The 18,138-nt window shown below is 42.7% G+C and overlaps 2 protein-coding genes across 9 annotated transcripts in view; one reads left to right on the plus strand and one right to left on the minus strand.

Annotated features, from left to right (window-relative positions):
* LOC307209019 (C-type lectin domain family 2 member B-like) overlaps window positions 1–3,644 on the plus strand; it is a 38,103-nt gene extending 34,459 nt beyond the window's left edge. For all 5 annotated transcript variants that reach the window (XM_079964104.1, XM_079964103.1, XM_079964102.1 and 2 more), the window contains exon 6: window positions 734–3,644. In XM_079964104.1, the coding sequence (XP_079820230.1) occupies window positions 734–845 (112 nt within the window). In that variant the 3' untranslated portion in view covers window positions 846–3,644. The remainder of the gene's footprint in view (window positions 1–733) is intronic.
* A 1,731-nt stretch (window positions 3,645–5,375) lies between these two features.
* LOC307209012 (killer cell lectin-like receptor subfamily B member 1A) lies at window positions 5,376–16,480 on the minus strand (the record flags this gene model as incomplete). Of its 4 annotated transcripts, none has more annotated exons than XM_079964091.1 (6): window positions 5,376–5,583; window positions 6,975–7,084; window positions 7,763–7,917; window positions 9,580–9,705; window positions 14,519–14,608; window positions 16,230–16,480. In XM_079964091.1, 6 exons carry the CDS (start codon window positions 16,312–16,314, stop codon window positions 5,463–5,465), a joined length of 687 nt encoding a protein of 228 aa, XP_079820217.1. In that variant the 3' UTR covers window positions 5,376–5,462. The 4 variants fall into 4 exon arrangements, with proteins under 4 accessions (XP_079820217.1, XP_079820219.1, XP_079820218.1 ...); XM_079964093.1 differs by lacking the exons at window positions 14,519–14,608; window positions 16,230–16,480 and adding exons at window positions 11,185–11,506; window positions 11,759–11,861; XM_079964092.1 differs by lacking the exons at window positions 14,519–14,608; window positions 16,230–16,480 and adding an exon at window positions 12,028–12,730.
* Between the last annotated feature and the right edge of the window lie 1,658 nt (window positions 16,481–18,138).

Consider the following 18,138-nt stretch of genomic DNA (forward strand, 5'->3'; position numbering starts at 1 on the left):
TTTCTATGAATTGCGATTAATGGGTTGAGGTTGAATTCCAACAACACAGAAGTACAGATTCTGGGGGACAGGGGGGCAGGCATGTTTCGGGTATTCCCTGGTCCTGAATGGAGCAACTATGCCCCTAAAGGACCAGCTGTGCAGCCTTGGAGTCATCTTAGACTCACGGCTGTCCATGGAGGAGCATGTCAATTCTGCCAGCTCCATCTGGTACAATGACTGAGACCCTACCTGCCTGCGGACTGTCTTGCCAGAGTGCTGCAAGCTCTGGTTATCTCCCACTTGGACTGCTGCAATGTGCTCTATGTGGGGCTACGTTTGAAGGTGACTCGGAAATTACAATTAATCCAGAATGCGGCAGCTAGACTGGTGACTGGGAGTTGCTGCCAGGACCACATAACACTGGTCCTGCATTGGCTCCCAGTACATTTCCAAGCACAATTCAAAGTGTTGGTGCTGACCTTTAAAGCCCTAAACGGCCTCGGCGCAGTATACCGGAAGGAGTGCCTCCACCCCCATCATTCAGCCCAGACACTGAGGTCCAGCGCTGAGGGCCTTCTGGCAGTTTCCTCACTGCAAGAAGTGAAGTTACAGGGAACCAGGCAGAGGGCCTTCTCGGTGGTGCTGCTCACCCTGTGGAACGCCCTCCCATCAGATGTCAAGGAAATAAAGAATGTAAATGATAAAAGTGCTGTTATTATTATTTCAACATATGTTCTGTTTGAAATTTTAGGTTTGAAATTCGGGGGGGAGGAGAATCTGCGTACATAAACCGTCAAGGTGTTGCCAGCTCCAGCAGGCTAAGTAAAGAACGTTGGATCTGCAGCAAACCAGTTCACAGATGAGAAAGGGCACTAGCTGTGCACTGAACATACTTCTGACTCCTATAGATCACACTCAATGAGGTACACATGATCTGCTGGCCCCCTGCAGCTTCCACAACAGAAGAAAGAGATTGGGCTATCCACCCAAGCTATTGAATGTGTGAACACTGCTGGAGGAAAAAACAACAACTGGAATTTATCGGGGTGTTCTAGATTTAGTGTTTGGTGCAGATTTCCTTTCCTTCAGAAGAGAGAGCGTAGGAGGATTGTGCTGCTTTTATAATATTCTGCTAATTGATGAAAGAGGGCTGAGAAACTATGAGTAGTTTAACACCCAACCTTCTGCCCTGGGAACTCTGGGCATTGCAGCTCAGTGGGGAAGATAGGGTTTTCCGGTCGCCATAGTAACCCCCAGAGGGTTCTTGGCCTAGTTCCTGCCCTGCCTGAGGGAAGCCTTGAAGAGGAGCCCCGGGTGGGAGAGGAAGAGACTGTCAGAGCCACACAGCTTTTGCCTGGTCTAGCTTCCTGGACATTGGGAAGGCTGATCCGTCTTCAGAAACCCGTGAGATAAATACCGTAGATTCCGGCGTATATGACTTTTTTATTATTATTATTGTTAAAATAATTCAGAATTAATACACATATGTTACAAATATACAAGCATACAAACATACATTTCATACAATCCTTAAAAGTGTTCAAACATACCTACACTCAGTCCCACAAATAGTTCCTTTCCCCATCAGCATCCACCACCCCTCACCACACCCTTGTGTTGGACTTCCAATCTACTCAATTGCAATTTCTTTCCACTTCTATTACTTTCTTTCACACACCTTTAACCTAATTTCATACTTCTTTTTCTATTACACATTGTTATCCATCTTATTTAGTATTTCAGTATTTGAAACGGAACTTGTTTAGTCTAATAGGAGTTCTGATTTTTCAATATGATTTTGCAAGTATCTTTCAAACACCGTTATGAAAGCATGGCATTGACTGGGTTCGATTCATTGACAATAATTTCCGATCAAACCCTCTGCATCTCTGGCCATTTCCTCTACTGTCCATTTCTCTCTGCTTGACAAGTCACGTACACAGCCCAGTTGCCAGTTGCTGCATCAGGCATCTTGGGTCATAAAGATGATAGTTAGCTTTGATGTAGTTTAATCTTTAGATAGCTCTTAAGGCCAGGAAGAGAGTTCAGGAAAAGAAGATGGTAAATACTGTTTATTGCTGTTTATGACCTCCGGAGTTTACTAAAAGCATTTACTCTCAGATTGTGTATGCATGCTCAAGTAGGAAATTAGCTCTTTGTAGTTTTAACTTTAACTTTGTCCCCACGTGGGTTTTTTTGAAATGATCAGAGGAAATCTGATTGGGTCTTACGAACACTGTGTAAAAAGTTCTTTTGTGAATAAAACGACCTGGGCCGGAGGGTGGACAGGAATTATTAATATACAGGCTGACACCTATGTAGGCAAAGGCCCAGAAAAACTCAATATGGAGGCCAAATGGCCGAAATATTGGGAAATTTTGGAACAAGAGGGTGACAGATTAAAATTACCGAGCTTTGAAAAATTAAAAAACAGAGTGCGAGATTGGCTCCATTATTATCAAATAATGGAGGCATACAATCAGGACAAAAAATTAGGTTTTCAAGTGGAAAAATCAAAGTTGGAAACAGAATTGTTAGACCCTAAAGTTAAGAATTTGTCAAGAATGTATAACTTGCTATTGAAATGGAATACTCAGGATGAAATGGTGAAATCTGCCATGATTAAATGGGCAAAGGATGTTGGACATAACATTATGATGGCTGACTGGGAACAGTTATGGACCACTGGTATGAAGTTTACGGCATGTAATGCCTTAAAAGAGAATTTAATGAAAATGATTTACAGGTGGTATATAACACCAGTCAAGCTTGCAAAAATTTATCATTTGCCTGATAATAAATGTTGGAAATGCAATGAAACTGAAGGTACTTTCTTTCACCTTTGGTGGACGTGCCCAAGGATTAAGGCCTTCTGGGAGATGATCTATAATGAAATGAAAAAGGTATTTAAATATACCTTCTTAAAGAAACCAGAGGCCTTTCTCCTGGGCATGGTGGGCCAGTTGGTGCCAAAGAAGGACAGAGTTTTTTTCATGTATGCTACAACAGCAGCAAGAATACTCATTGCAAAGCACTGGGAGACACAAGAGCTACCTACCAGGGAAGAATGGCAGATGAAGCTGATGGATCACATGGAATTGGCGGAAATGACTGGCAGAATCCGAGACCAGGGAGAAGAGTCGGTGGAAGAAGATTGGAAAAAATTTAAAGCATATTTACAGAAATATTCCAAAATTAATGAATGTTAGAAAGATGCTGGAAAGAAGTTATGACTTTAGCAGAAATATTATAAAGAATTAAGTATGAATAGATTGACATTGGATAAAGAGGTAAATTTAAGTCTAAAATTGTGTTAAGTTAAACTATGGAACTAAATTTGTGAAAGAGGGAAAGGACTTGCTGGAATATTTAATTGAACTAGAATACAAAAAAGGAGGTGTGAGGAAGTCGAGGAAATAAGCAAATGAAAGGTAAGGTTATGAAAATATGTGGTTCTTTTGTATGTTTTGTATGCTTTTGTTTTTTTCTTTTTTTCTTTTTGTACTGTTGATGTTTTGTATTTTTGAATTTATTTTTGTTTTTGTGGTTTTGTAATTGTTTATTGCTCTTGTTTGTTTCTTTTGTTTTGCTTCTGTTTTTCTGTAATGTTTAAACTCCAATAAATATTTTATATATAAAAAAGGAATTATTAATATACGCACTCCTCCCAGAGTCTTGCTGGTTCAAGCCTACGTGTGTATTTTATCAGAGTTCAGTCCTTCCTTTGCTTTGGGAACGCCACACCCTGTTGAGAATCATCTAGTCCAACCCACTACAATGCAGGAATATGCAGCTGTCCCATCCTTTTTACATTTGCTCTCAGCCCTTATTCGCCCTCCTCCTGCTATTAAAATTTACATATCTCTCTCCCTACCCCCCCCCACACTGTTGCCTCGGATGCTAGTCCTACTCAGAGTAGACTCACTGAAATGAATTAAAAATCCAAACATTAATTTCAAAGGGTCTGCCCTAAGTAGGATTTAGTTGGATGTAACCTGTTATTATGGCGAAAGTATCTTACCCAAAAAGATCTGCACAAACCAATTTATCTGAGTGCATTATTCTCAGGGTGGGGGGACTCACAGAAATGACTTCAAAGCAATCTATTACAATGGTGCATGTGGTTTACAGTGCTATATTCAATAAAAAAACAAAGGCACTATCATTTACAATTGTAAGAAAAATATTGCATATTACATCCATAGCTGGGCTTTGTAATGCTAATTGGTAGGACACAAAGCAGCAAGAAACATCATAGTTGCATGGTGTTCACCCCAAACAATTGCAAGCTCCCTATAACTTCAAACAATACTGGGGGGGGGGTGAACACCTCAAGCTTCTGAGAGTGAGTGAACTACCATGAGGGGCCCAAGAGAGACCATGGGAAGGAGGTGGTATTTCAGCTGTTTGTGGTCTGAGTCACTTAGGACTTTAAAAACTAATGTGAGCATCTTGAATTGGATCCAGTAACAAACTGGCAACCAGTGAAGCTGTTTTAAAACACAGGCTGTATGAGATCTATGCAGAACCATAGTCAGAAATCTGGCTGCTGAATGTTGGACAAGAGAAGTTTCTGAGTTGTCTTCAAAGGCAGCCAATTCATTCTGGAAGCTATGGAGCACAGTGACCAAGTCATCACCGTCCAAAAGGGACCATAGCCAGCATTCCAAGGGCAGATTGCCTCCCCACCTCCTGGACCTGAGACACCTATCTTTTCAACATTCAGCTTTAATTTATTGGCCCCATCCAGCCCATCACCACCTGCAAGCACTAGTCTAACATCTCAACTGCTTCTCTTCATTCAGATGGAGCAGAGAGACAGATCTGGGTGTCGTCTGCATATAGATATGCAACTTCCTGGACTCAGCCTTGTGTCTAGATGCCCAGATCTCTGCCATGGCCAGAAGTGCATTTGCACAGTTAAATCTAGTGCACCAGCTGCACCCATTCCTTGAGGTCCAGCTCCAAGGGCCTCCCTGTGAGAAATGAAATTACAGGGAACCAGGCAGAGGGCCTTCTTGGTAGTGGCACTTGCCCTGTGGAACGCTCTCCCATCAGATGTCAAGGAGAAAAATGACTATACAATTTTTAGAAAACATCTGAATGGAGCCCTGTATTGGGAAGTTTTTAATGTTTGATGTTTTATGATGTTTTTATATGTGCTGGAAGACGCCGAGACTGCATGGGAAAACCCAGCCAGATGGGTGGGGTATCATCATCATCATTATCATTATCATGCACCATCAGATTATACAGCTGATACTCAATCGTGACTTAAAACCAATCTTTTATTAGCCAAAATAAATTGACATAGAATTCCATTTTAGGTTTGCTATCTCTGGATTTCACAAAAAGGTATTTTGATGACAACAGAATAATACCTTTCCATAATCTTCTCAGTAACTCAGTGACATTTTTATTGTGCGTTCCTGGCAAATAACAAAAACCCACATAATTTTTATATTTATCAAACTAAAATATCACAGTAGGAGAGAGTCTTTCTGGCAAATCCACTGAATTTCACGATTGCAGGGTTCAGAGCTGACACTTTCTTTTATTGCAGCACAGTAGTTTCCTTCACCATAGTCTGGTTCTGGAAATCTGTGGAAGAAAAAGGTACATCTGAATACCAGGACTGAAGTCTGTTACAACTACTTTTCATGTTCTTAATAGAAAGCATGAGTGTTCCCAAAATGTACAATAAGCTGGTTGCATGCATTTGAATCCTCCAAACATGCATGAGTAGCATCAAACTGGAGAGTGTGGAAAAAGTCATGCTGAGCTTGATAGTGGGAGCAGCAGCCCTTTTCCTGCCCCAAGACTTTGGGGCCTGGGAAGAAGGATTGCAGCAGTGGGGGGTGCGCCACCAGGGACTGGGGCATACTTTACACCCATGGAAATCAAAACAGCAGCAGGGCATATGCCCACGCTGCATGAGGGGTCAAGGCACGGAGGGCGCCCTCCCGCGCCACAGTTCAGGGTAGGACAGGGTTGGAGAAGCTGCTACCCACTCTCCTCCTGTTCTCCGCCGCCACGTCAGAAGTGACCAAGTGGCAGAGCAGTGCTGCCTCCCCCTCGCCTGCTCTCCTCCCCTGGGTTAGGCTGCACCAGGCTCAAGCACCATAACCAAGGAGCAGCTCCTTCTAGAGTGCAGCCAGGTTCTGATGAAGGAGCCTGCTGTGGGACGACTGTCTGCACCCCCTCTCAAAATTGCGCCTCCATGCTACGCCTCTGAGTGAAATGAAAATGACCTACCAGTTTGCCACCTAGGAAGAATTAGTGAAATGGGGGCAATGGGGCAGATATAGGAACTTGAGAGCAAGAGTTGGCTTTGCTTGTCCATATTTGGACCGCAGCACATTCCCAACTACATTAAACAAACCCAAACCGGTCTGTTGGCAACCCCAAAATAAATGGGGTGGGGGGGCACCCATCATTAACTGCCAATAACTTGCCAGTTTTCCCTTTCTTCTCTCTTCTCTGATTTTCCTCTTAGGTCAGGCTAATATTTTTGGCCAGTTCTTTTTGACCATTTGTGTGTGTTAGGAGTGAAAGAAAGCCTTGGAAATAGAAACAGGGTGAAGTTTTTTTAAGAATTCCATGGAGAAGGGTGTTGTCACTGGTTATGACAAGGAGCATGAGGATTTTCTACTATTCTTTCACTTTGCATTTTTTTTATAAAAAAAAGTGGGAAGGGTTACACCTCCACTCCCTGCCACTGTGGTTCCATACAGCACTTATAAATAGGGAAAATGTTCCATTAACACCCCTAAAGATCTTTCCTTCCCCCCAAGAACCAGTGTTCTGGAGAAAGGGGGGAACTTCAATTGAGACCATGAGTGGGGAGTGAAGTGGCCAGTGAATAAAAATAAAAATAGAACTACCTGCATGACTTCATGGTATAGAAACTTGCCATCCCAGACCTTTCCCAATTTCTCAAAAGTCAAAATTGTATGATTTTTTTGCTTAGATTAAAAACAATACCAACTCACAGACTCTGATCAAGCTGGGAGCCTGTAATCCAAATCCATTTCTTCTTCGATTTTAATACTGAGAGTCCAATCCAGTATTTTGAATTTTTAGTAATGCTTTCTATGAAATCCTGCATGAGATAATGTGTTTTTTATAAAAAAAGTTAAATTATTTTCAAGTTGATAACTTCAGAATAAAGCTTACATTAAAATAATATAAAGTAATAAAATGTGAAAGTTGATAGTAATTATAATGAAACGTTCACCAAGAACAGTAATCAAAGCAGCATTAAGCATTTATAATGCAGGCCTCCCCATTTACGCAGGGGTTACGTTGCAAGGAACTGTGAAATTGCATATAGTGGGAACACCATTGAAAAAGCCTCCAAACACGCTTTAAAGCATCCATGGGGAAAAGCCGCTGAAAGGCCATGTGGAATGGGGGGGAAACAAAGGGAACACCAGCTCCTCCTCTGCCACTGCTCCACCACCAACCTCAACTTCCTAAAGAGTCTTTCTAAATAAAAAGAGGACTTGGGCTACAGTTACAGGGATTTGCTTGCAACTTCTGCTTTGGTTCTCATTAGTCAAGCTCCCCAAGACCTTCTCTAGACACTGATGAACTGGCCATGGGGGGGAATGGGATGAAGCACTAAACAAGGCCCTACACTCCACATGCTTCTCAAGTCACAAAGCATGATATCATTGCAGAGCTACTAAGCTAGAGTTAAGCTCAGCTGGACTCAGGCTTCCCTCAGTATTAACCTGCACGGGAATGTATTGCCTGAAATACGTAATTGTCTCCTTACCAGCTCCTCCTTGTCTTGGATGACCAGCAGTTGAGAATCCCTTGTTGAACAGTCATGTTGGCTCTCATCCCAGGTTTTCACATAGTCTGATAGCGAGTAGCACTTGTCCCTGTGGAGCTGCCATTGCACAGGGCACACTTTGCAAGGGGAATTATCTGTGGAAGGAAAGACACTTAATGATTATGACTGGGCCTCCATTTCGATTGTGAAAAACGTATGTGCTCTGCAACGGTAAGCACCCAGTGTCTCTCGGCTGAGTGAAGTTGTCCAGTAAACTGATGGTTTGCAAGATGCTCTTTGAAACTCCTCAAAGTTAGGGTCCTCCAACTTTTTATGTTATTCACTTTTGTTTCATTTAAAAAAAAATATGTACTTGCATCTGCCACATTTCTTTTGAAGGAAGAACCCTGATCCAGATTACGCTCCCAATTTCCACCAGGTCTCAGTGCTGACTTCTCACCCAAAAGCATGCCCTCTATTTGAGCCAGAAGGTGCTTTTTAGGGGAGAATGGGAGGAGGTGAAACAATAGCTATCAGGTGGGCAGTTGATTCTTCTGGGAAACAGGCGTGTAGCTTGATTCAGATTCGCCCCCTTTAAAGCTTCTTTTATAGTCCTGATCCAATTCAGTCCTCCCTGCACACTCAAAATGCTTTCAATATAAAAAGATACAGAGATCAAAGTACAGATCTCTCACATCATGCCATCGCAAATGCAAGTTTATTACTCACTAGTTTTTGCATCTGAGTGAGTTCAGAGAGAGGAAACTGGAGCCCTCTAGAGGACAAAAGTGGAGATGGAGTTTACAAGACAAATTGCAGCCTTACATGTCCAAGTTGGTCTCCACAATCTGTCTCATTGTAGCTTCATGTTGACAATACTGTGGTGAGGTGGGGAGTTTTTTGGGGGGGCTGTCAGTCTCCATTATACCTGAGTCACTTCTAATTCCTGGGGTCCTGGATCCAGAAAAGGTTAAAATCTAATGGAGGATTCCATATTAACCAACCAGGTGAGTTAATAGCCTTAAATGCTGTCCTTGGTATAACCAAGGAAGTGGCTTTGTGCCAGAGGGCAAATGGGTGGGTCTCCCCTCCCGCACCTGGCTCTTAGTGAGAACGGCAATGGCCAGAGTTGAGTGTGAAGTTAGCTCTAGAATGAAACCACCGATGCTTGATAACTTAGGAGCGCAGGGAGCAGCCTTATTCTGAGGGAAACCATGGGGTTCATCTAGCTCAGTTTTGTCTACACTGACCAGCAGCAGTTTGAGACACCAAGGATTGAATCTGGGACTTTCTGCACCCAAGATCGGTGCTCTGCCACCAAGCTATGAGTCATGTGTCCAGTTCTAGGTGCCACAATTTAAGAAGGATTTTGACAAGCTGGAATGTGTGCTGCCACCGGGAGATGGAGCAAGCCTGTTTTCTCCTGCTCAGTAGGGTTGGACCTAAAACAATGGATTAAAGTTGCAAGGAAAGAGACTCTAACTAAATATCAGGAAAAACTTTCTGATGGTAAGAGCTGTTTGACAGTGGAATGGTCTCACTCGGGAGGTTGTGGACTCTCCTTCCCTGGAGGTTTTTAAGCAGAGGCTGGATGGCCATCTGTCATGGATTGTTTAGCTGAGATTCCTGCATTGCAAGGAGATCGTTGGGGTTCCCTCCAGCTCTACAATTCTATAAGTCTATGATTCACCCACAATGAATGAGTTTCTTTACAGAAGGTTTTATGCCTCAAAACAACATAGATGTGAACTGAAAGCAAGCTCTTACATACAATTGCTATGCTTGAAAGAGACAGCAGTACAATATATCAATTCTACCTGAGGACCTGTTCTGATTTTGATTGCAGATGCTGTGTCTTAAGGAACCCCAGAACTTGTCTATCGAAGCATTGCATCCACCATGGTTCAGTAGAATTTTTTCCTTTTCAGGTTCCAGCTGCAAAGCTGCCCCCACAAAACAAATAAAGTCATTAAAATGAATGGACATAATGTTAAGACACAAATTCAAATTATGGAGGCCAAGGAATGGGGAGAAGAAGATGGATATGATAAGATAATGAAGGCAAGCTGCAAAAGAGACCAGGATACTTGTATATTTACTCATTGTGCAGAGGAGGGAATTTGGGAGAAACATTATCATGCAGGGATGTAAGTAAACACACCTGCCCAAATTCCTCCTATGCAAACATTAGGGAGTCCTTGCTTTCTTTAGACAAAAATATGTGGCAATGGGATTTCTATCGGCATTTTTAAGGACAGAAAGATTTTGAAGCTATATGCTTTCAAAACAGAATATATTGTTGCAATTGTCCTATTACTCCCAAAACCACAAAACCAGGAAGCATCCAAGAATGAGGTGCAAAAAAATAACTCACAGATGCCAAGAAAAAGGATGAGTCCTTTGCAATTTAAGCATACTGCAAAAAGAAGTAACCTGTCCTTCTTGGAATCTGTGAAATATTTCTCTTTTTTGCACTGTATTCCTCCAAGCACTGAGAAGATCCAAAGGTTCAGTGCTTCCCTAATTTCAGCTTCCTTTGGAAGAAGGTGCCTTCAGGCTTACAAATATACAGGATGAGCAGATGTGACACACTTCTTCCACTTTTTTCTGTCAAAATTTTTATCTGGGCTGCATCTTGGCCTAACACAGACACCAGCTCCCTTCTTCTGATATTCACCAGGAAGCCATTACAGTATCAACATAATCGGGAAGAACAGCTTCTTATTCAGGCCTCAGATACCCATTTTTATCTCAGCTTTTTATCTCAGCTTTTGCCTCACACCTCCCTCCCTCACTGACTTTCCCAACTGGCATTACTTCTCCTCACCTTTCAGTCTACTCCCAACTGACAGCCAATCGGAATACGTTGCTTCACTGACATAGTTTAAAATGAATTTGCCTGGTCCAAGTTTTATCTAAAAACATTAAAAGAGGCAACACATGTACTTTTGTAAACTAATACAGTGATACCTCGGGTTAAGTACTTAATTCGTTCCGGAGGTCCGTTCTTAACCTGAAACTGTTCTTAACCTGAAGCACCACTTTAGCTAATGGGGCCTCCTGCTGCCGCTACAACGCTGGAGAATGATTTCTGTTCTCATCCTGAAGCAAAATTCTTAACCTGAAGCACTATTTCTGGGTTAGCGGAGTCTGTAACCTGAAGCGTATGTAACCTGAAGCGTATGTAACCTAAGATACCACTGTAAAACGTTTAACAATAAGCAGTGCTTATATTTAACCACCATTTTATAGTTCAAATTGAGGGAAATAAATACATTAAAGGGACAAAAGTACAAAGATTCACAAAATGTTTAGGGATATGCGTATTTCTGCATCCCCCCAGAAGAAAGCACTGATAATAAGTATTTTTTAAAAAAATCAAAGGTACGATAATCTCTCTGTCTCCTTTCAGAAGCTGTTACCAAGCAGCAGGGGTGGCCCATGCATGAGGCGAGGTGAAGCCATTTTCTTCAGGTGATGGATCTGTCCCCCACCCCATCCCCACCTTTGTGTTGCTGCCAGCCCTGAGGGGCTTTGCCCTCACTCCTGCCACTGCGCCCTCACCACTGCACTCCTGCAGCACGGGTGCAGCCACAGTTGAGGTTGCAGTTGCGCTGATGGGGCTGAGGCGGGGACCCGGATCCATGGGGGTGAGGCATTTTGCCTCTGTTGGCAAGATGTTTTCAGCTGGCCCTGCCAAGCGGCAAATGCTAAACAGGCCTGCAATGGTAAACAGCACCATGCCTCATGTTATGTACTGAAGTTCTCACCCTGGGCCAGCAGGGGGATACTGTAGATACTTATGCAAATGAAGGATCGAAAAGTGACGTTCAGTGCATGGATAGTTTTAGAAAATGGCAACAGTTACATTGTTCTGGAGCTCTATATAAGCAGGCTGACTGAGCTCCTCAGTTTAGTTCTGTTCCAGCTTACAAATAAAGAGCTGCTTTGGAGAAATCGCTGTGTCGTCTGCTATGTCAACCCACAAGTTAACACCTCAAATTTTGACAGTTGCTGCACTTTGATATCACCGTAAGTCGCCGAAATATTGTTCGTAGCACCAAACAGAGACACAGAGAGACAGCATACTTCCATGGGTTATTAACAAAGAAAGAGTTGGAAACAAGGAGACATAGCCCAGATCAAAACGGGGAATTGGAAATCAGTATCAACACAAAAGAGCTGGTTCAAACCGTTTTACAAAGCCTAATGCACACATGTGGGGACTACAGTGACTCAATCTGAAGAAAACTGAGGATTCACACCTGCTTTAGAGTAAAATGTGGAGGAGCCCTGAGGTGGGGGAAATGTCATTCCCCCAGCAAGGATCCTGTTACCCCAACGGTTGCTGATAGCAGACCCTCCAATTCACTCTGCAGTGGTACCTCGGGTTACAAACACCTCGGGTCACAAACACTTCAGGTTACAGACTCGGCTAACCCAGAAATACTACCTCGGGTTAAGAACTTTACCTCAGGATGAGAACAGAAACCATGACGGCAGTGGGAGGCCCCATTAGCTAAAGTGGTACCTCAGGTTAAGAACGGTTTCAGGTTAAGAACGGACCTCCGGAACAAATTAAGTTCTTAACCAGAGGTACCACTGTATTTCCCAGGGACAGTGCAAGATTTACAGAAGCCATCCCTGTTTCTGATTTGATCCTGGAATGTCCCACTTTTCCTTAGGACATCTCTATTTTCATTGGAGAAATGTTGGAGGGTGTGGAGTTATTTCACCCACCAAGCCAAGGAGATAAGTAATTATACAACCTTTGGAAGACATCCAAAGGCATCCCTGTATGGGGAAGTTTCTCGACGTTTAATGTTTTATTATGTTTTTATATATGTCGGTAGCTGCCCAGAGTGGCTGGGGCAACCGAGTCAGATGGGAGGGGTATAAATAATAAAATTAAGATGGTGATGGTGATGGTGATAATGATGATGATGGAATATCATGTCCCTATTTTCATTGGGAAAATGGTGGAGGGTATGTGATAGCATACCCTCCAACATTCCTCAGATGAAAATGGGGACATTTCTCACTCCCTGGCACCTCAGATCTGCCAGAGCCTCTCCTCCTCCACACCTGCTCTCCAGCAGCCTCTATGAGCTGCCCAAGGGAGGAGGCACACTGGTTCCCCTATATAAATATAGAGCTGCTCAGAACATTTCCTTGAATTAAATATTTCCTTGAATTAATGGTTAATACACCGGGAGCAGGATTTTGAAACATCTACAGTTGTGGTTCCCAACACCACACAGGGGGGCAATTTGATTTTTAAGGGAGGCAATTTGAGAATAAGGTATTAACAGTTAATGGCCTTTTAGGCTTCATTCACGTGAATAGGAGTTCACTCTTTGAATAATAAGAATTATATGTCACGGGGGGGAGGGCGGTGTCAGGATTTTAGAGATCGTTAGGTGTGGCATGGCCAAAAAAAGGTTGGGAACCACTGATCTATAACAATTTAGAATTTAAATCTGCATTTTGCAAATTTTGTTAACCCAAGTGAAAACCACTATTTTTTCACAATACCCTTGAGTAGAAACAACTCATAATCTTCCCATTGTTCAATTGCTGAGCCTTGAAAAATAAAATTAAACATTGTGCCCCACTACTGATTTTCAATATTCATTCACTTTTCAATGATTCCCCAAAATGTTTCCAGCCGGCCTGGTTAAATACCATATGTGGCAAACGTCTTAGATTTTTTTTTATAAAAAAAAAATCATTATGATTCGTTTCCCATTCGTGCATAAAAATTGGTCAGATTTTCAAAAGAGAATTAGAATGTGTGCACATAAGGCTTTGAATCTCTCACCTCATGTGGTTAGTTAAGCCCACCACGGACAGACAGTTCAAGGCTACTTGAAAATGTAATGGTTTTATCGGAGTCAGTTACAGCCTACATCAACTTCCTGTCACATCAGAGCTCAGAAACTAGCATACCAAAAAGTCTATGCCTTCCTTTAATCAGGAAGATGATTTCTAACCAACTTCTTGGAAACCATCTTAAAGCAGAAAACAAATGTGCAATTTCCGATGTATGAGGAGGGGGCCCATTCTGAAGGTGAAAAGATGCTGTGTTCATTTCCTAATAAAAACATTAGGAAAGAGAGACTGGTTGTTGTTTTTACTATTACTACTACTACTACTACTACTACTACTACTACAGTCACTCTGGACGGCATCCAACAGGATATTAAAAACACAATAAAATGTCAAACATTAAAAACTTCCCTAAACAGGGCTGCCTTCAGATGTCAGATACTTGTTTATTTCCTTGACATCTGATGGGAGGGCATTCCACAGAGAGGGCGCCACTACTGAGAAGGCCTTCTGCCTGGTCCCTGTAACCTCACTTCTCGCAGTGAGGGAACCGCCAGAAGGCTCTCGGAGCTGGACCTTGGTGTCCGGGTTGGATGATGGGGGTGGAGATGCTCCTTTGGGTATATTGGGCCGAGGCAGTTTAGGGCTTTGAAGGTCAGCACCAGCACTTTGAATTGTGTTGGAAACATACTGGGAGCCAATGTAGGTCTTTCAGGACCGTGTTATGTGGTCTCGGCGGCCGCCTCCAGTCACCAGCCTAGCTGCCGCATTCTGGATTAGTTGTAGTTTCCGGGTTACCTTCAAAGGTAGCCCCACGTAGAGTGCATTGTAGTAGTCCAAGTGGGAGATAACTAGAGCATTCCTCCCCCCAAAACATCCCCCCCGCACTAAAAGAATAGCTACTTATAAATATACTTTCATACTCACCCAGGACTATCACAGCTATCACGAGGATGACATTCCCAATGCATGCTGCCCACAGAGCGATCTGGATCCAACGGGAATGCTGGGGAGCAGCTATAAAGAGTGACAACTAATTTACAAAATTGAAGGATGTGTTTATGCAGTCTTAAGTGAGCTTGCCTCCAGCCGATTGCAGATATAGGAAAAATGCAGTGATATGATGTGTGGGGAAGCCAACATTCCCACCCATAAGCAATGTTACCCACACCACACGTTCACCCGTATGAATTTATTACCACACCAATATGCCAAATAGTCACCAAATGTGCTGCTCTAGAGATGTAAGGAGAAATATTAGCAGCACAATTCACGTATTCACAGACATTTTCAAATCTGTGGGGAGAGGAGGCGAATGATCAATTATTGGGCCACATAGTGGATTTAAAAAGCAAAACAAAAACCTTTCATATTCTGGCATCACATTTTGGGCCTAAACCAAAATAATAATTAAAAAAAAAAAAGATTTGCCAAAGAAACAGCCACTGAATCAAAAACTGAATTTTGATCAATAAATCCAATTTCTGGAGGAGGAGTTGTACAGATCACTGTGCTATACTTATTGCTTTTCTTTTTAAAAATAAGAACACCCCATTTTTATTTGTTCCGATTTATTTTATTTCTTTAGTGCTTATTCGACAGAAAGCCTCTAAGCAGTTCACAAAAAACGATATAAAATATTCAGTAAAATACCAGTAAAAGCAAGCATTAAAACACATCCTTTTGAATCAAAATATAAATAAAACAAGCAAATTTAAAACAATTGTACGGCTTGAACTTACACGATAAAACTACATGCCTGGGTACGCTTGCTGAAATAAAAACATTTTTAGCAAGTGCCAAAAACAAGACAGTGAAGGGGCCATAGACTGCCTTAATCTAAAGCATTTAGGTGGTATGAGCTCCAAACACTGCTTGTGTGCTGAATTCCAAGTGTTAAACTGAGATAATTTTGTCAGCATAAGTTGATCTATGTTAATAAGCAGATACGTGTGGAATTCTCTCGTTTTCCAAGGCAGTTACTAACAAAGATTCACATTTCACTTGCACCCCCCCCCCAGCCTTTGTACATCATTCAACCTTCCCTCTATCCCACAAAAATACAGCTGCATGCATTGCTACTTCAACCGAAGGCGCAGTTCATAGACACCCTTCAATTTCTGTGGGTTGCATTGAATGCTACTCCTACTCAAAGCAGACCAGTTCATGTTTATGGAAGTTAAGGGACATAACTAATTTAGGATACCTGAAGAAGTGTGCATGCACACGAAAGCTCATACCAAGAACAAACCTAGTTGGTCTCTAAGGTGCTACTAGACAAGTATTTTATTTTTATATATATTTCTACTGCGTCACACCAACACCTACCTGAATCTAATTAAGGTTCGTTGATTTCAATGAATTTGCCCTAAAGCAGAACTTAGGGCAACTTTTCATTGCTTAGATGCAACCTTTCGTACAGTATTCTATTTCTCCCATATGCCAGGGCAATTTTCCCGCACACTTGCACCAACTATTTTGCGTGATCGCAACCGTAAAAAAATGGCACAGAAACATGGGGGTCCAAGCAGAGCCCAAATGACCATCCTGGTGAAAGTTCCAAGTGCCTACTTTCTAGTCCCATGTCCCAAAGACAACCACCAATGTTTAAAAGCAATCAGGTGACACTAGCACTCACCAGGTTGTTGAGATGGGCTGTGCAGGCTTGAAGAGCCTGTCTGAGAAGTGAACTTTATATCAGCATAAAGTATGTCCTCAGCCATCCTGGAAGCGGTGCATGAGTCCGCTAAGCTCTCCGTAATAAGGGGAAATGTCTGCAAGCAGTGGCGTGCAAACCAGCCTGGCCAAGGCAATCCAAGATCAGGAAGTGTTAATCACACCTCTTTGAATGCGGGGCTGACATTTTTTTCATTTAAGTTTTCAGAGGGCAACCCGAGTCTTGTGAAGCTAGAATCACCAAGAGGAACAAGCACGAGCAGGGAGGAGGTGGATCTGGATTTCCTGGCAGGTCTTTGGATAGATCTCCAAGGGATCCTGTCTCACAACTGTTTGATGAGAACAGCAGCAAAAAAGGGTTGTGTGTGTGCATGTGCGTGTGCGTGCTTTCTAAAAACCAGGCTCTGTGGTGAAAAACTTGGAATAAAAAACAGAAATTGTTTTTGTATGTGGAAGGACTTGGAGCTTAATTGTAGTGCTGAAAGCCCATTCCTGAGTGAAGCATCTTCTTAGAGCAGGGGCCCCCAGTATGGGGGTGCCCCCTTTCCCCCTGGTGGCCACAAAGCCTCTAAGCCCCACCATCACCACCAATCACTACCTTCTTGGACATAAGGTGATGAGGGTGGCTTTTTCTTCAGCCCTCTGTGCTTTTCAAGGCTCAGATTACTTCTATTGGGTTCAGCTTTTACCCAGATTCCTTGGAAAAGCAAAGTAAAGTGGTACCTTGGTTCTCAAACTGAATCTGTTCCGGAAGTCCGTTCCAAAACCAAAGTGTTCCAAAACCAAGGCGCGCTTTCCCATAGAAAGTAATGCAAAATTCAGTATAAATACAGCTGATAGCTACTGTGGTCTAAATGACTGATCAATAACCAATTGAACCATAAAATGCTGGCTTGCCGAATAAAAATAGGGGAAATGGTTGAAGTAATTAAATTAATATTTTGCAAAAGAAAAAAAAAACAGAAGGAAATATGCAACTTACATATAGTCATTATTTACGCGTTAATAACAGACTTAAGGGGACGTGGGTGGTGCTGTGTGTTAAACCACAGAGCCTAGGACTTGCCGATCAGAAGGTCGGTGGTTCAAATCCCTGCAACAGGGTGAGCTCCCGTTGCTCGGTCCCTGCTCCTGCCAACCTAGCAGTTCGAAAGCACGTCAAAGTGCAAGTAGATAAATAGGTACCGCTCCGGCCGGAAGGTAAACGGCGTTTCCGTGCGCTGCTCTGGTTCGCCAGAAGCGGCTTAGTCATGCTGGCCACATGACCCGGAAGCTGTACGCTGGCTCCCTCGGCCAGTAAAGTGAGATGAGCGCCGCAACCCCAGAGTCGGTCACGACTGGACTTAACTGTCAGGGGTCCCTTTACCTTTTCCTAACAGACTTAAGAGAATTATTTATATGAGAATCTTGGCATAATTATGTTGACATTTGAGATTGTTTATTTATATACTTAATTTATATCCCATTCTTCCTCCCAAAGGAGCCAAGGAGACCTAAACTTTGTAATTTTCTTATTTTAAAAATTCAAATAATAAAGGGGTGGGGTATGCTCCTTAGCAGAAAGCTAAACATGAAATGGAAACCTGTGTGATAAACACCTTGACCACGAAATATGCAAAAGCAGTGGAGATGCTGTTTGCAGTGGAACAAATGAGTCAGACACCTTTGGTGGACAGGCAGAAAGGCCATAGGCCGCAGTGGTTAGCACATGCTAACAGTGAAATAAACAAGCCCTGTTGTTAATACTGGAGACGGCTTCTTCTACATAATGGTCTTGTTGGGGAAGGATGTGGTTGTAGGTGGAGAAGGAGGTATTGATTGCTTTAGATTTGCAGCAAGAACCCTGCAGGCAAGAACTTAATTCGTTCCGG

Source organism: Podarcis cretensis (genome assembly GCF_951804945.1).
Source record: "Podarcis cretensis genome assembly, chromosome: 2".
NCBI lineage: Eukaryota > Metazoa > Chordata > Lepidosauria > Squamata > Lacertidae > Podarcis > Podarcis cretensis.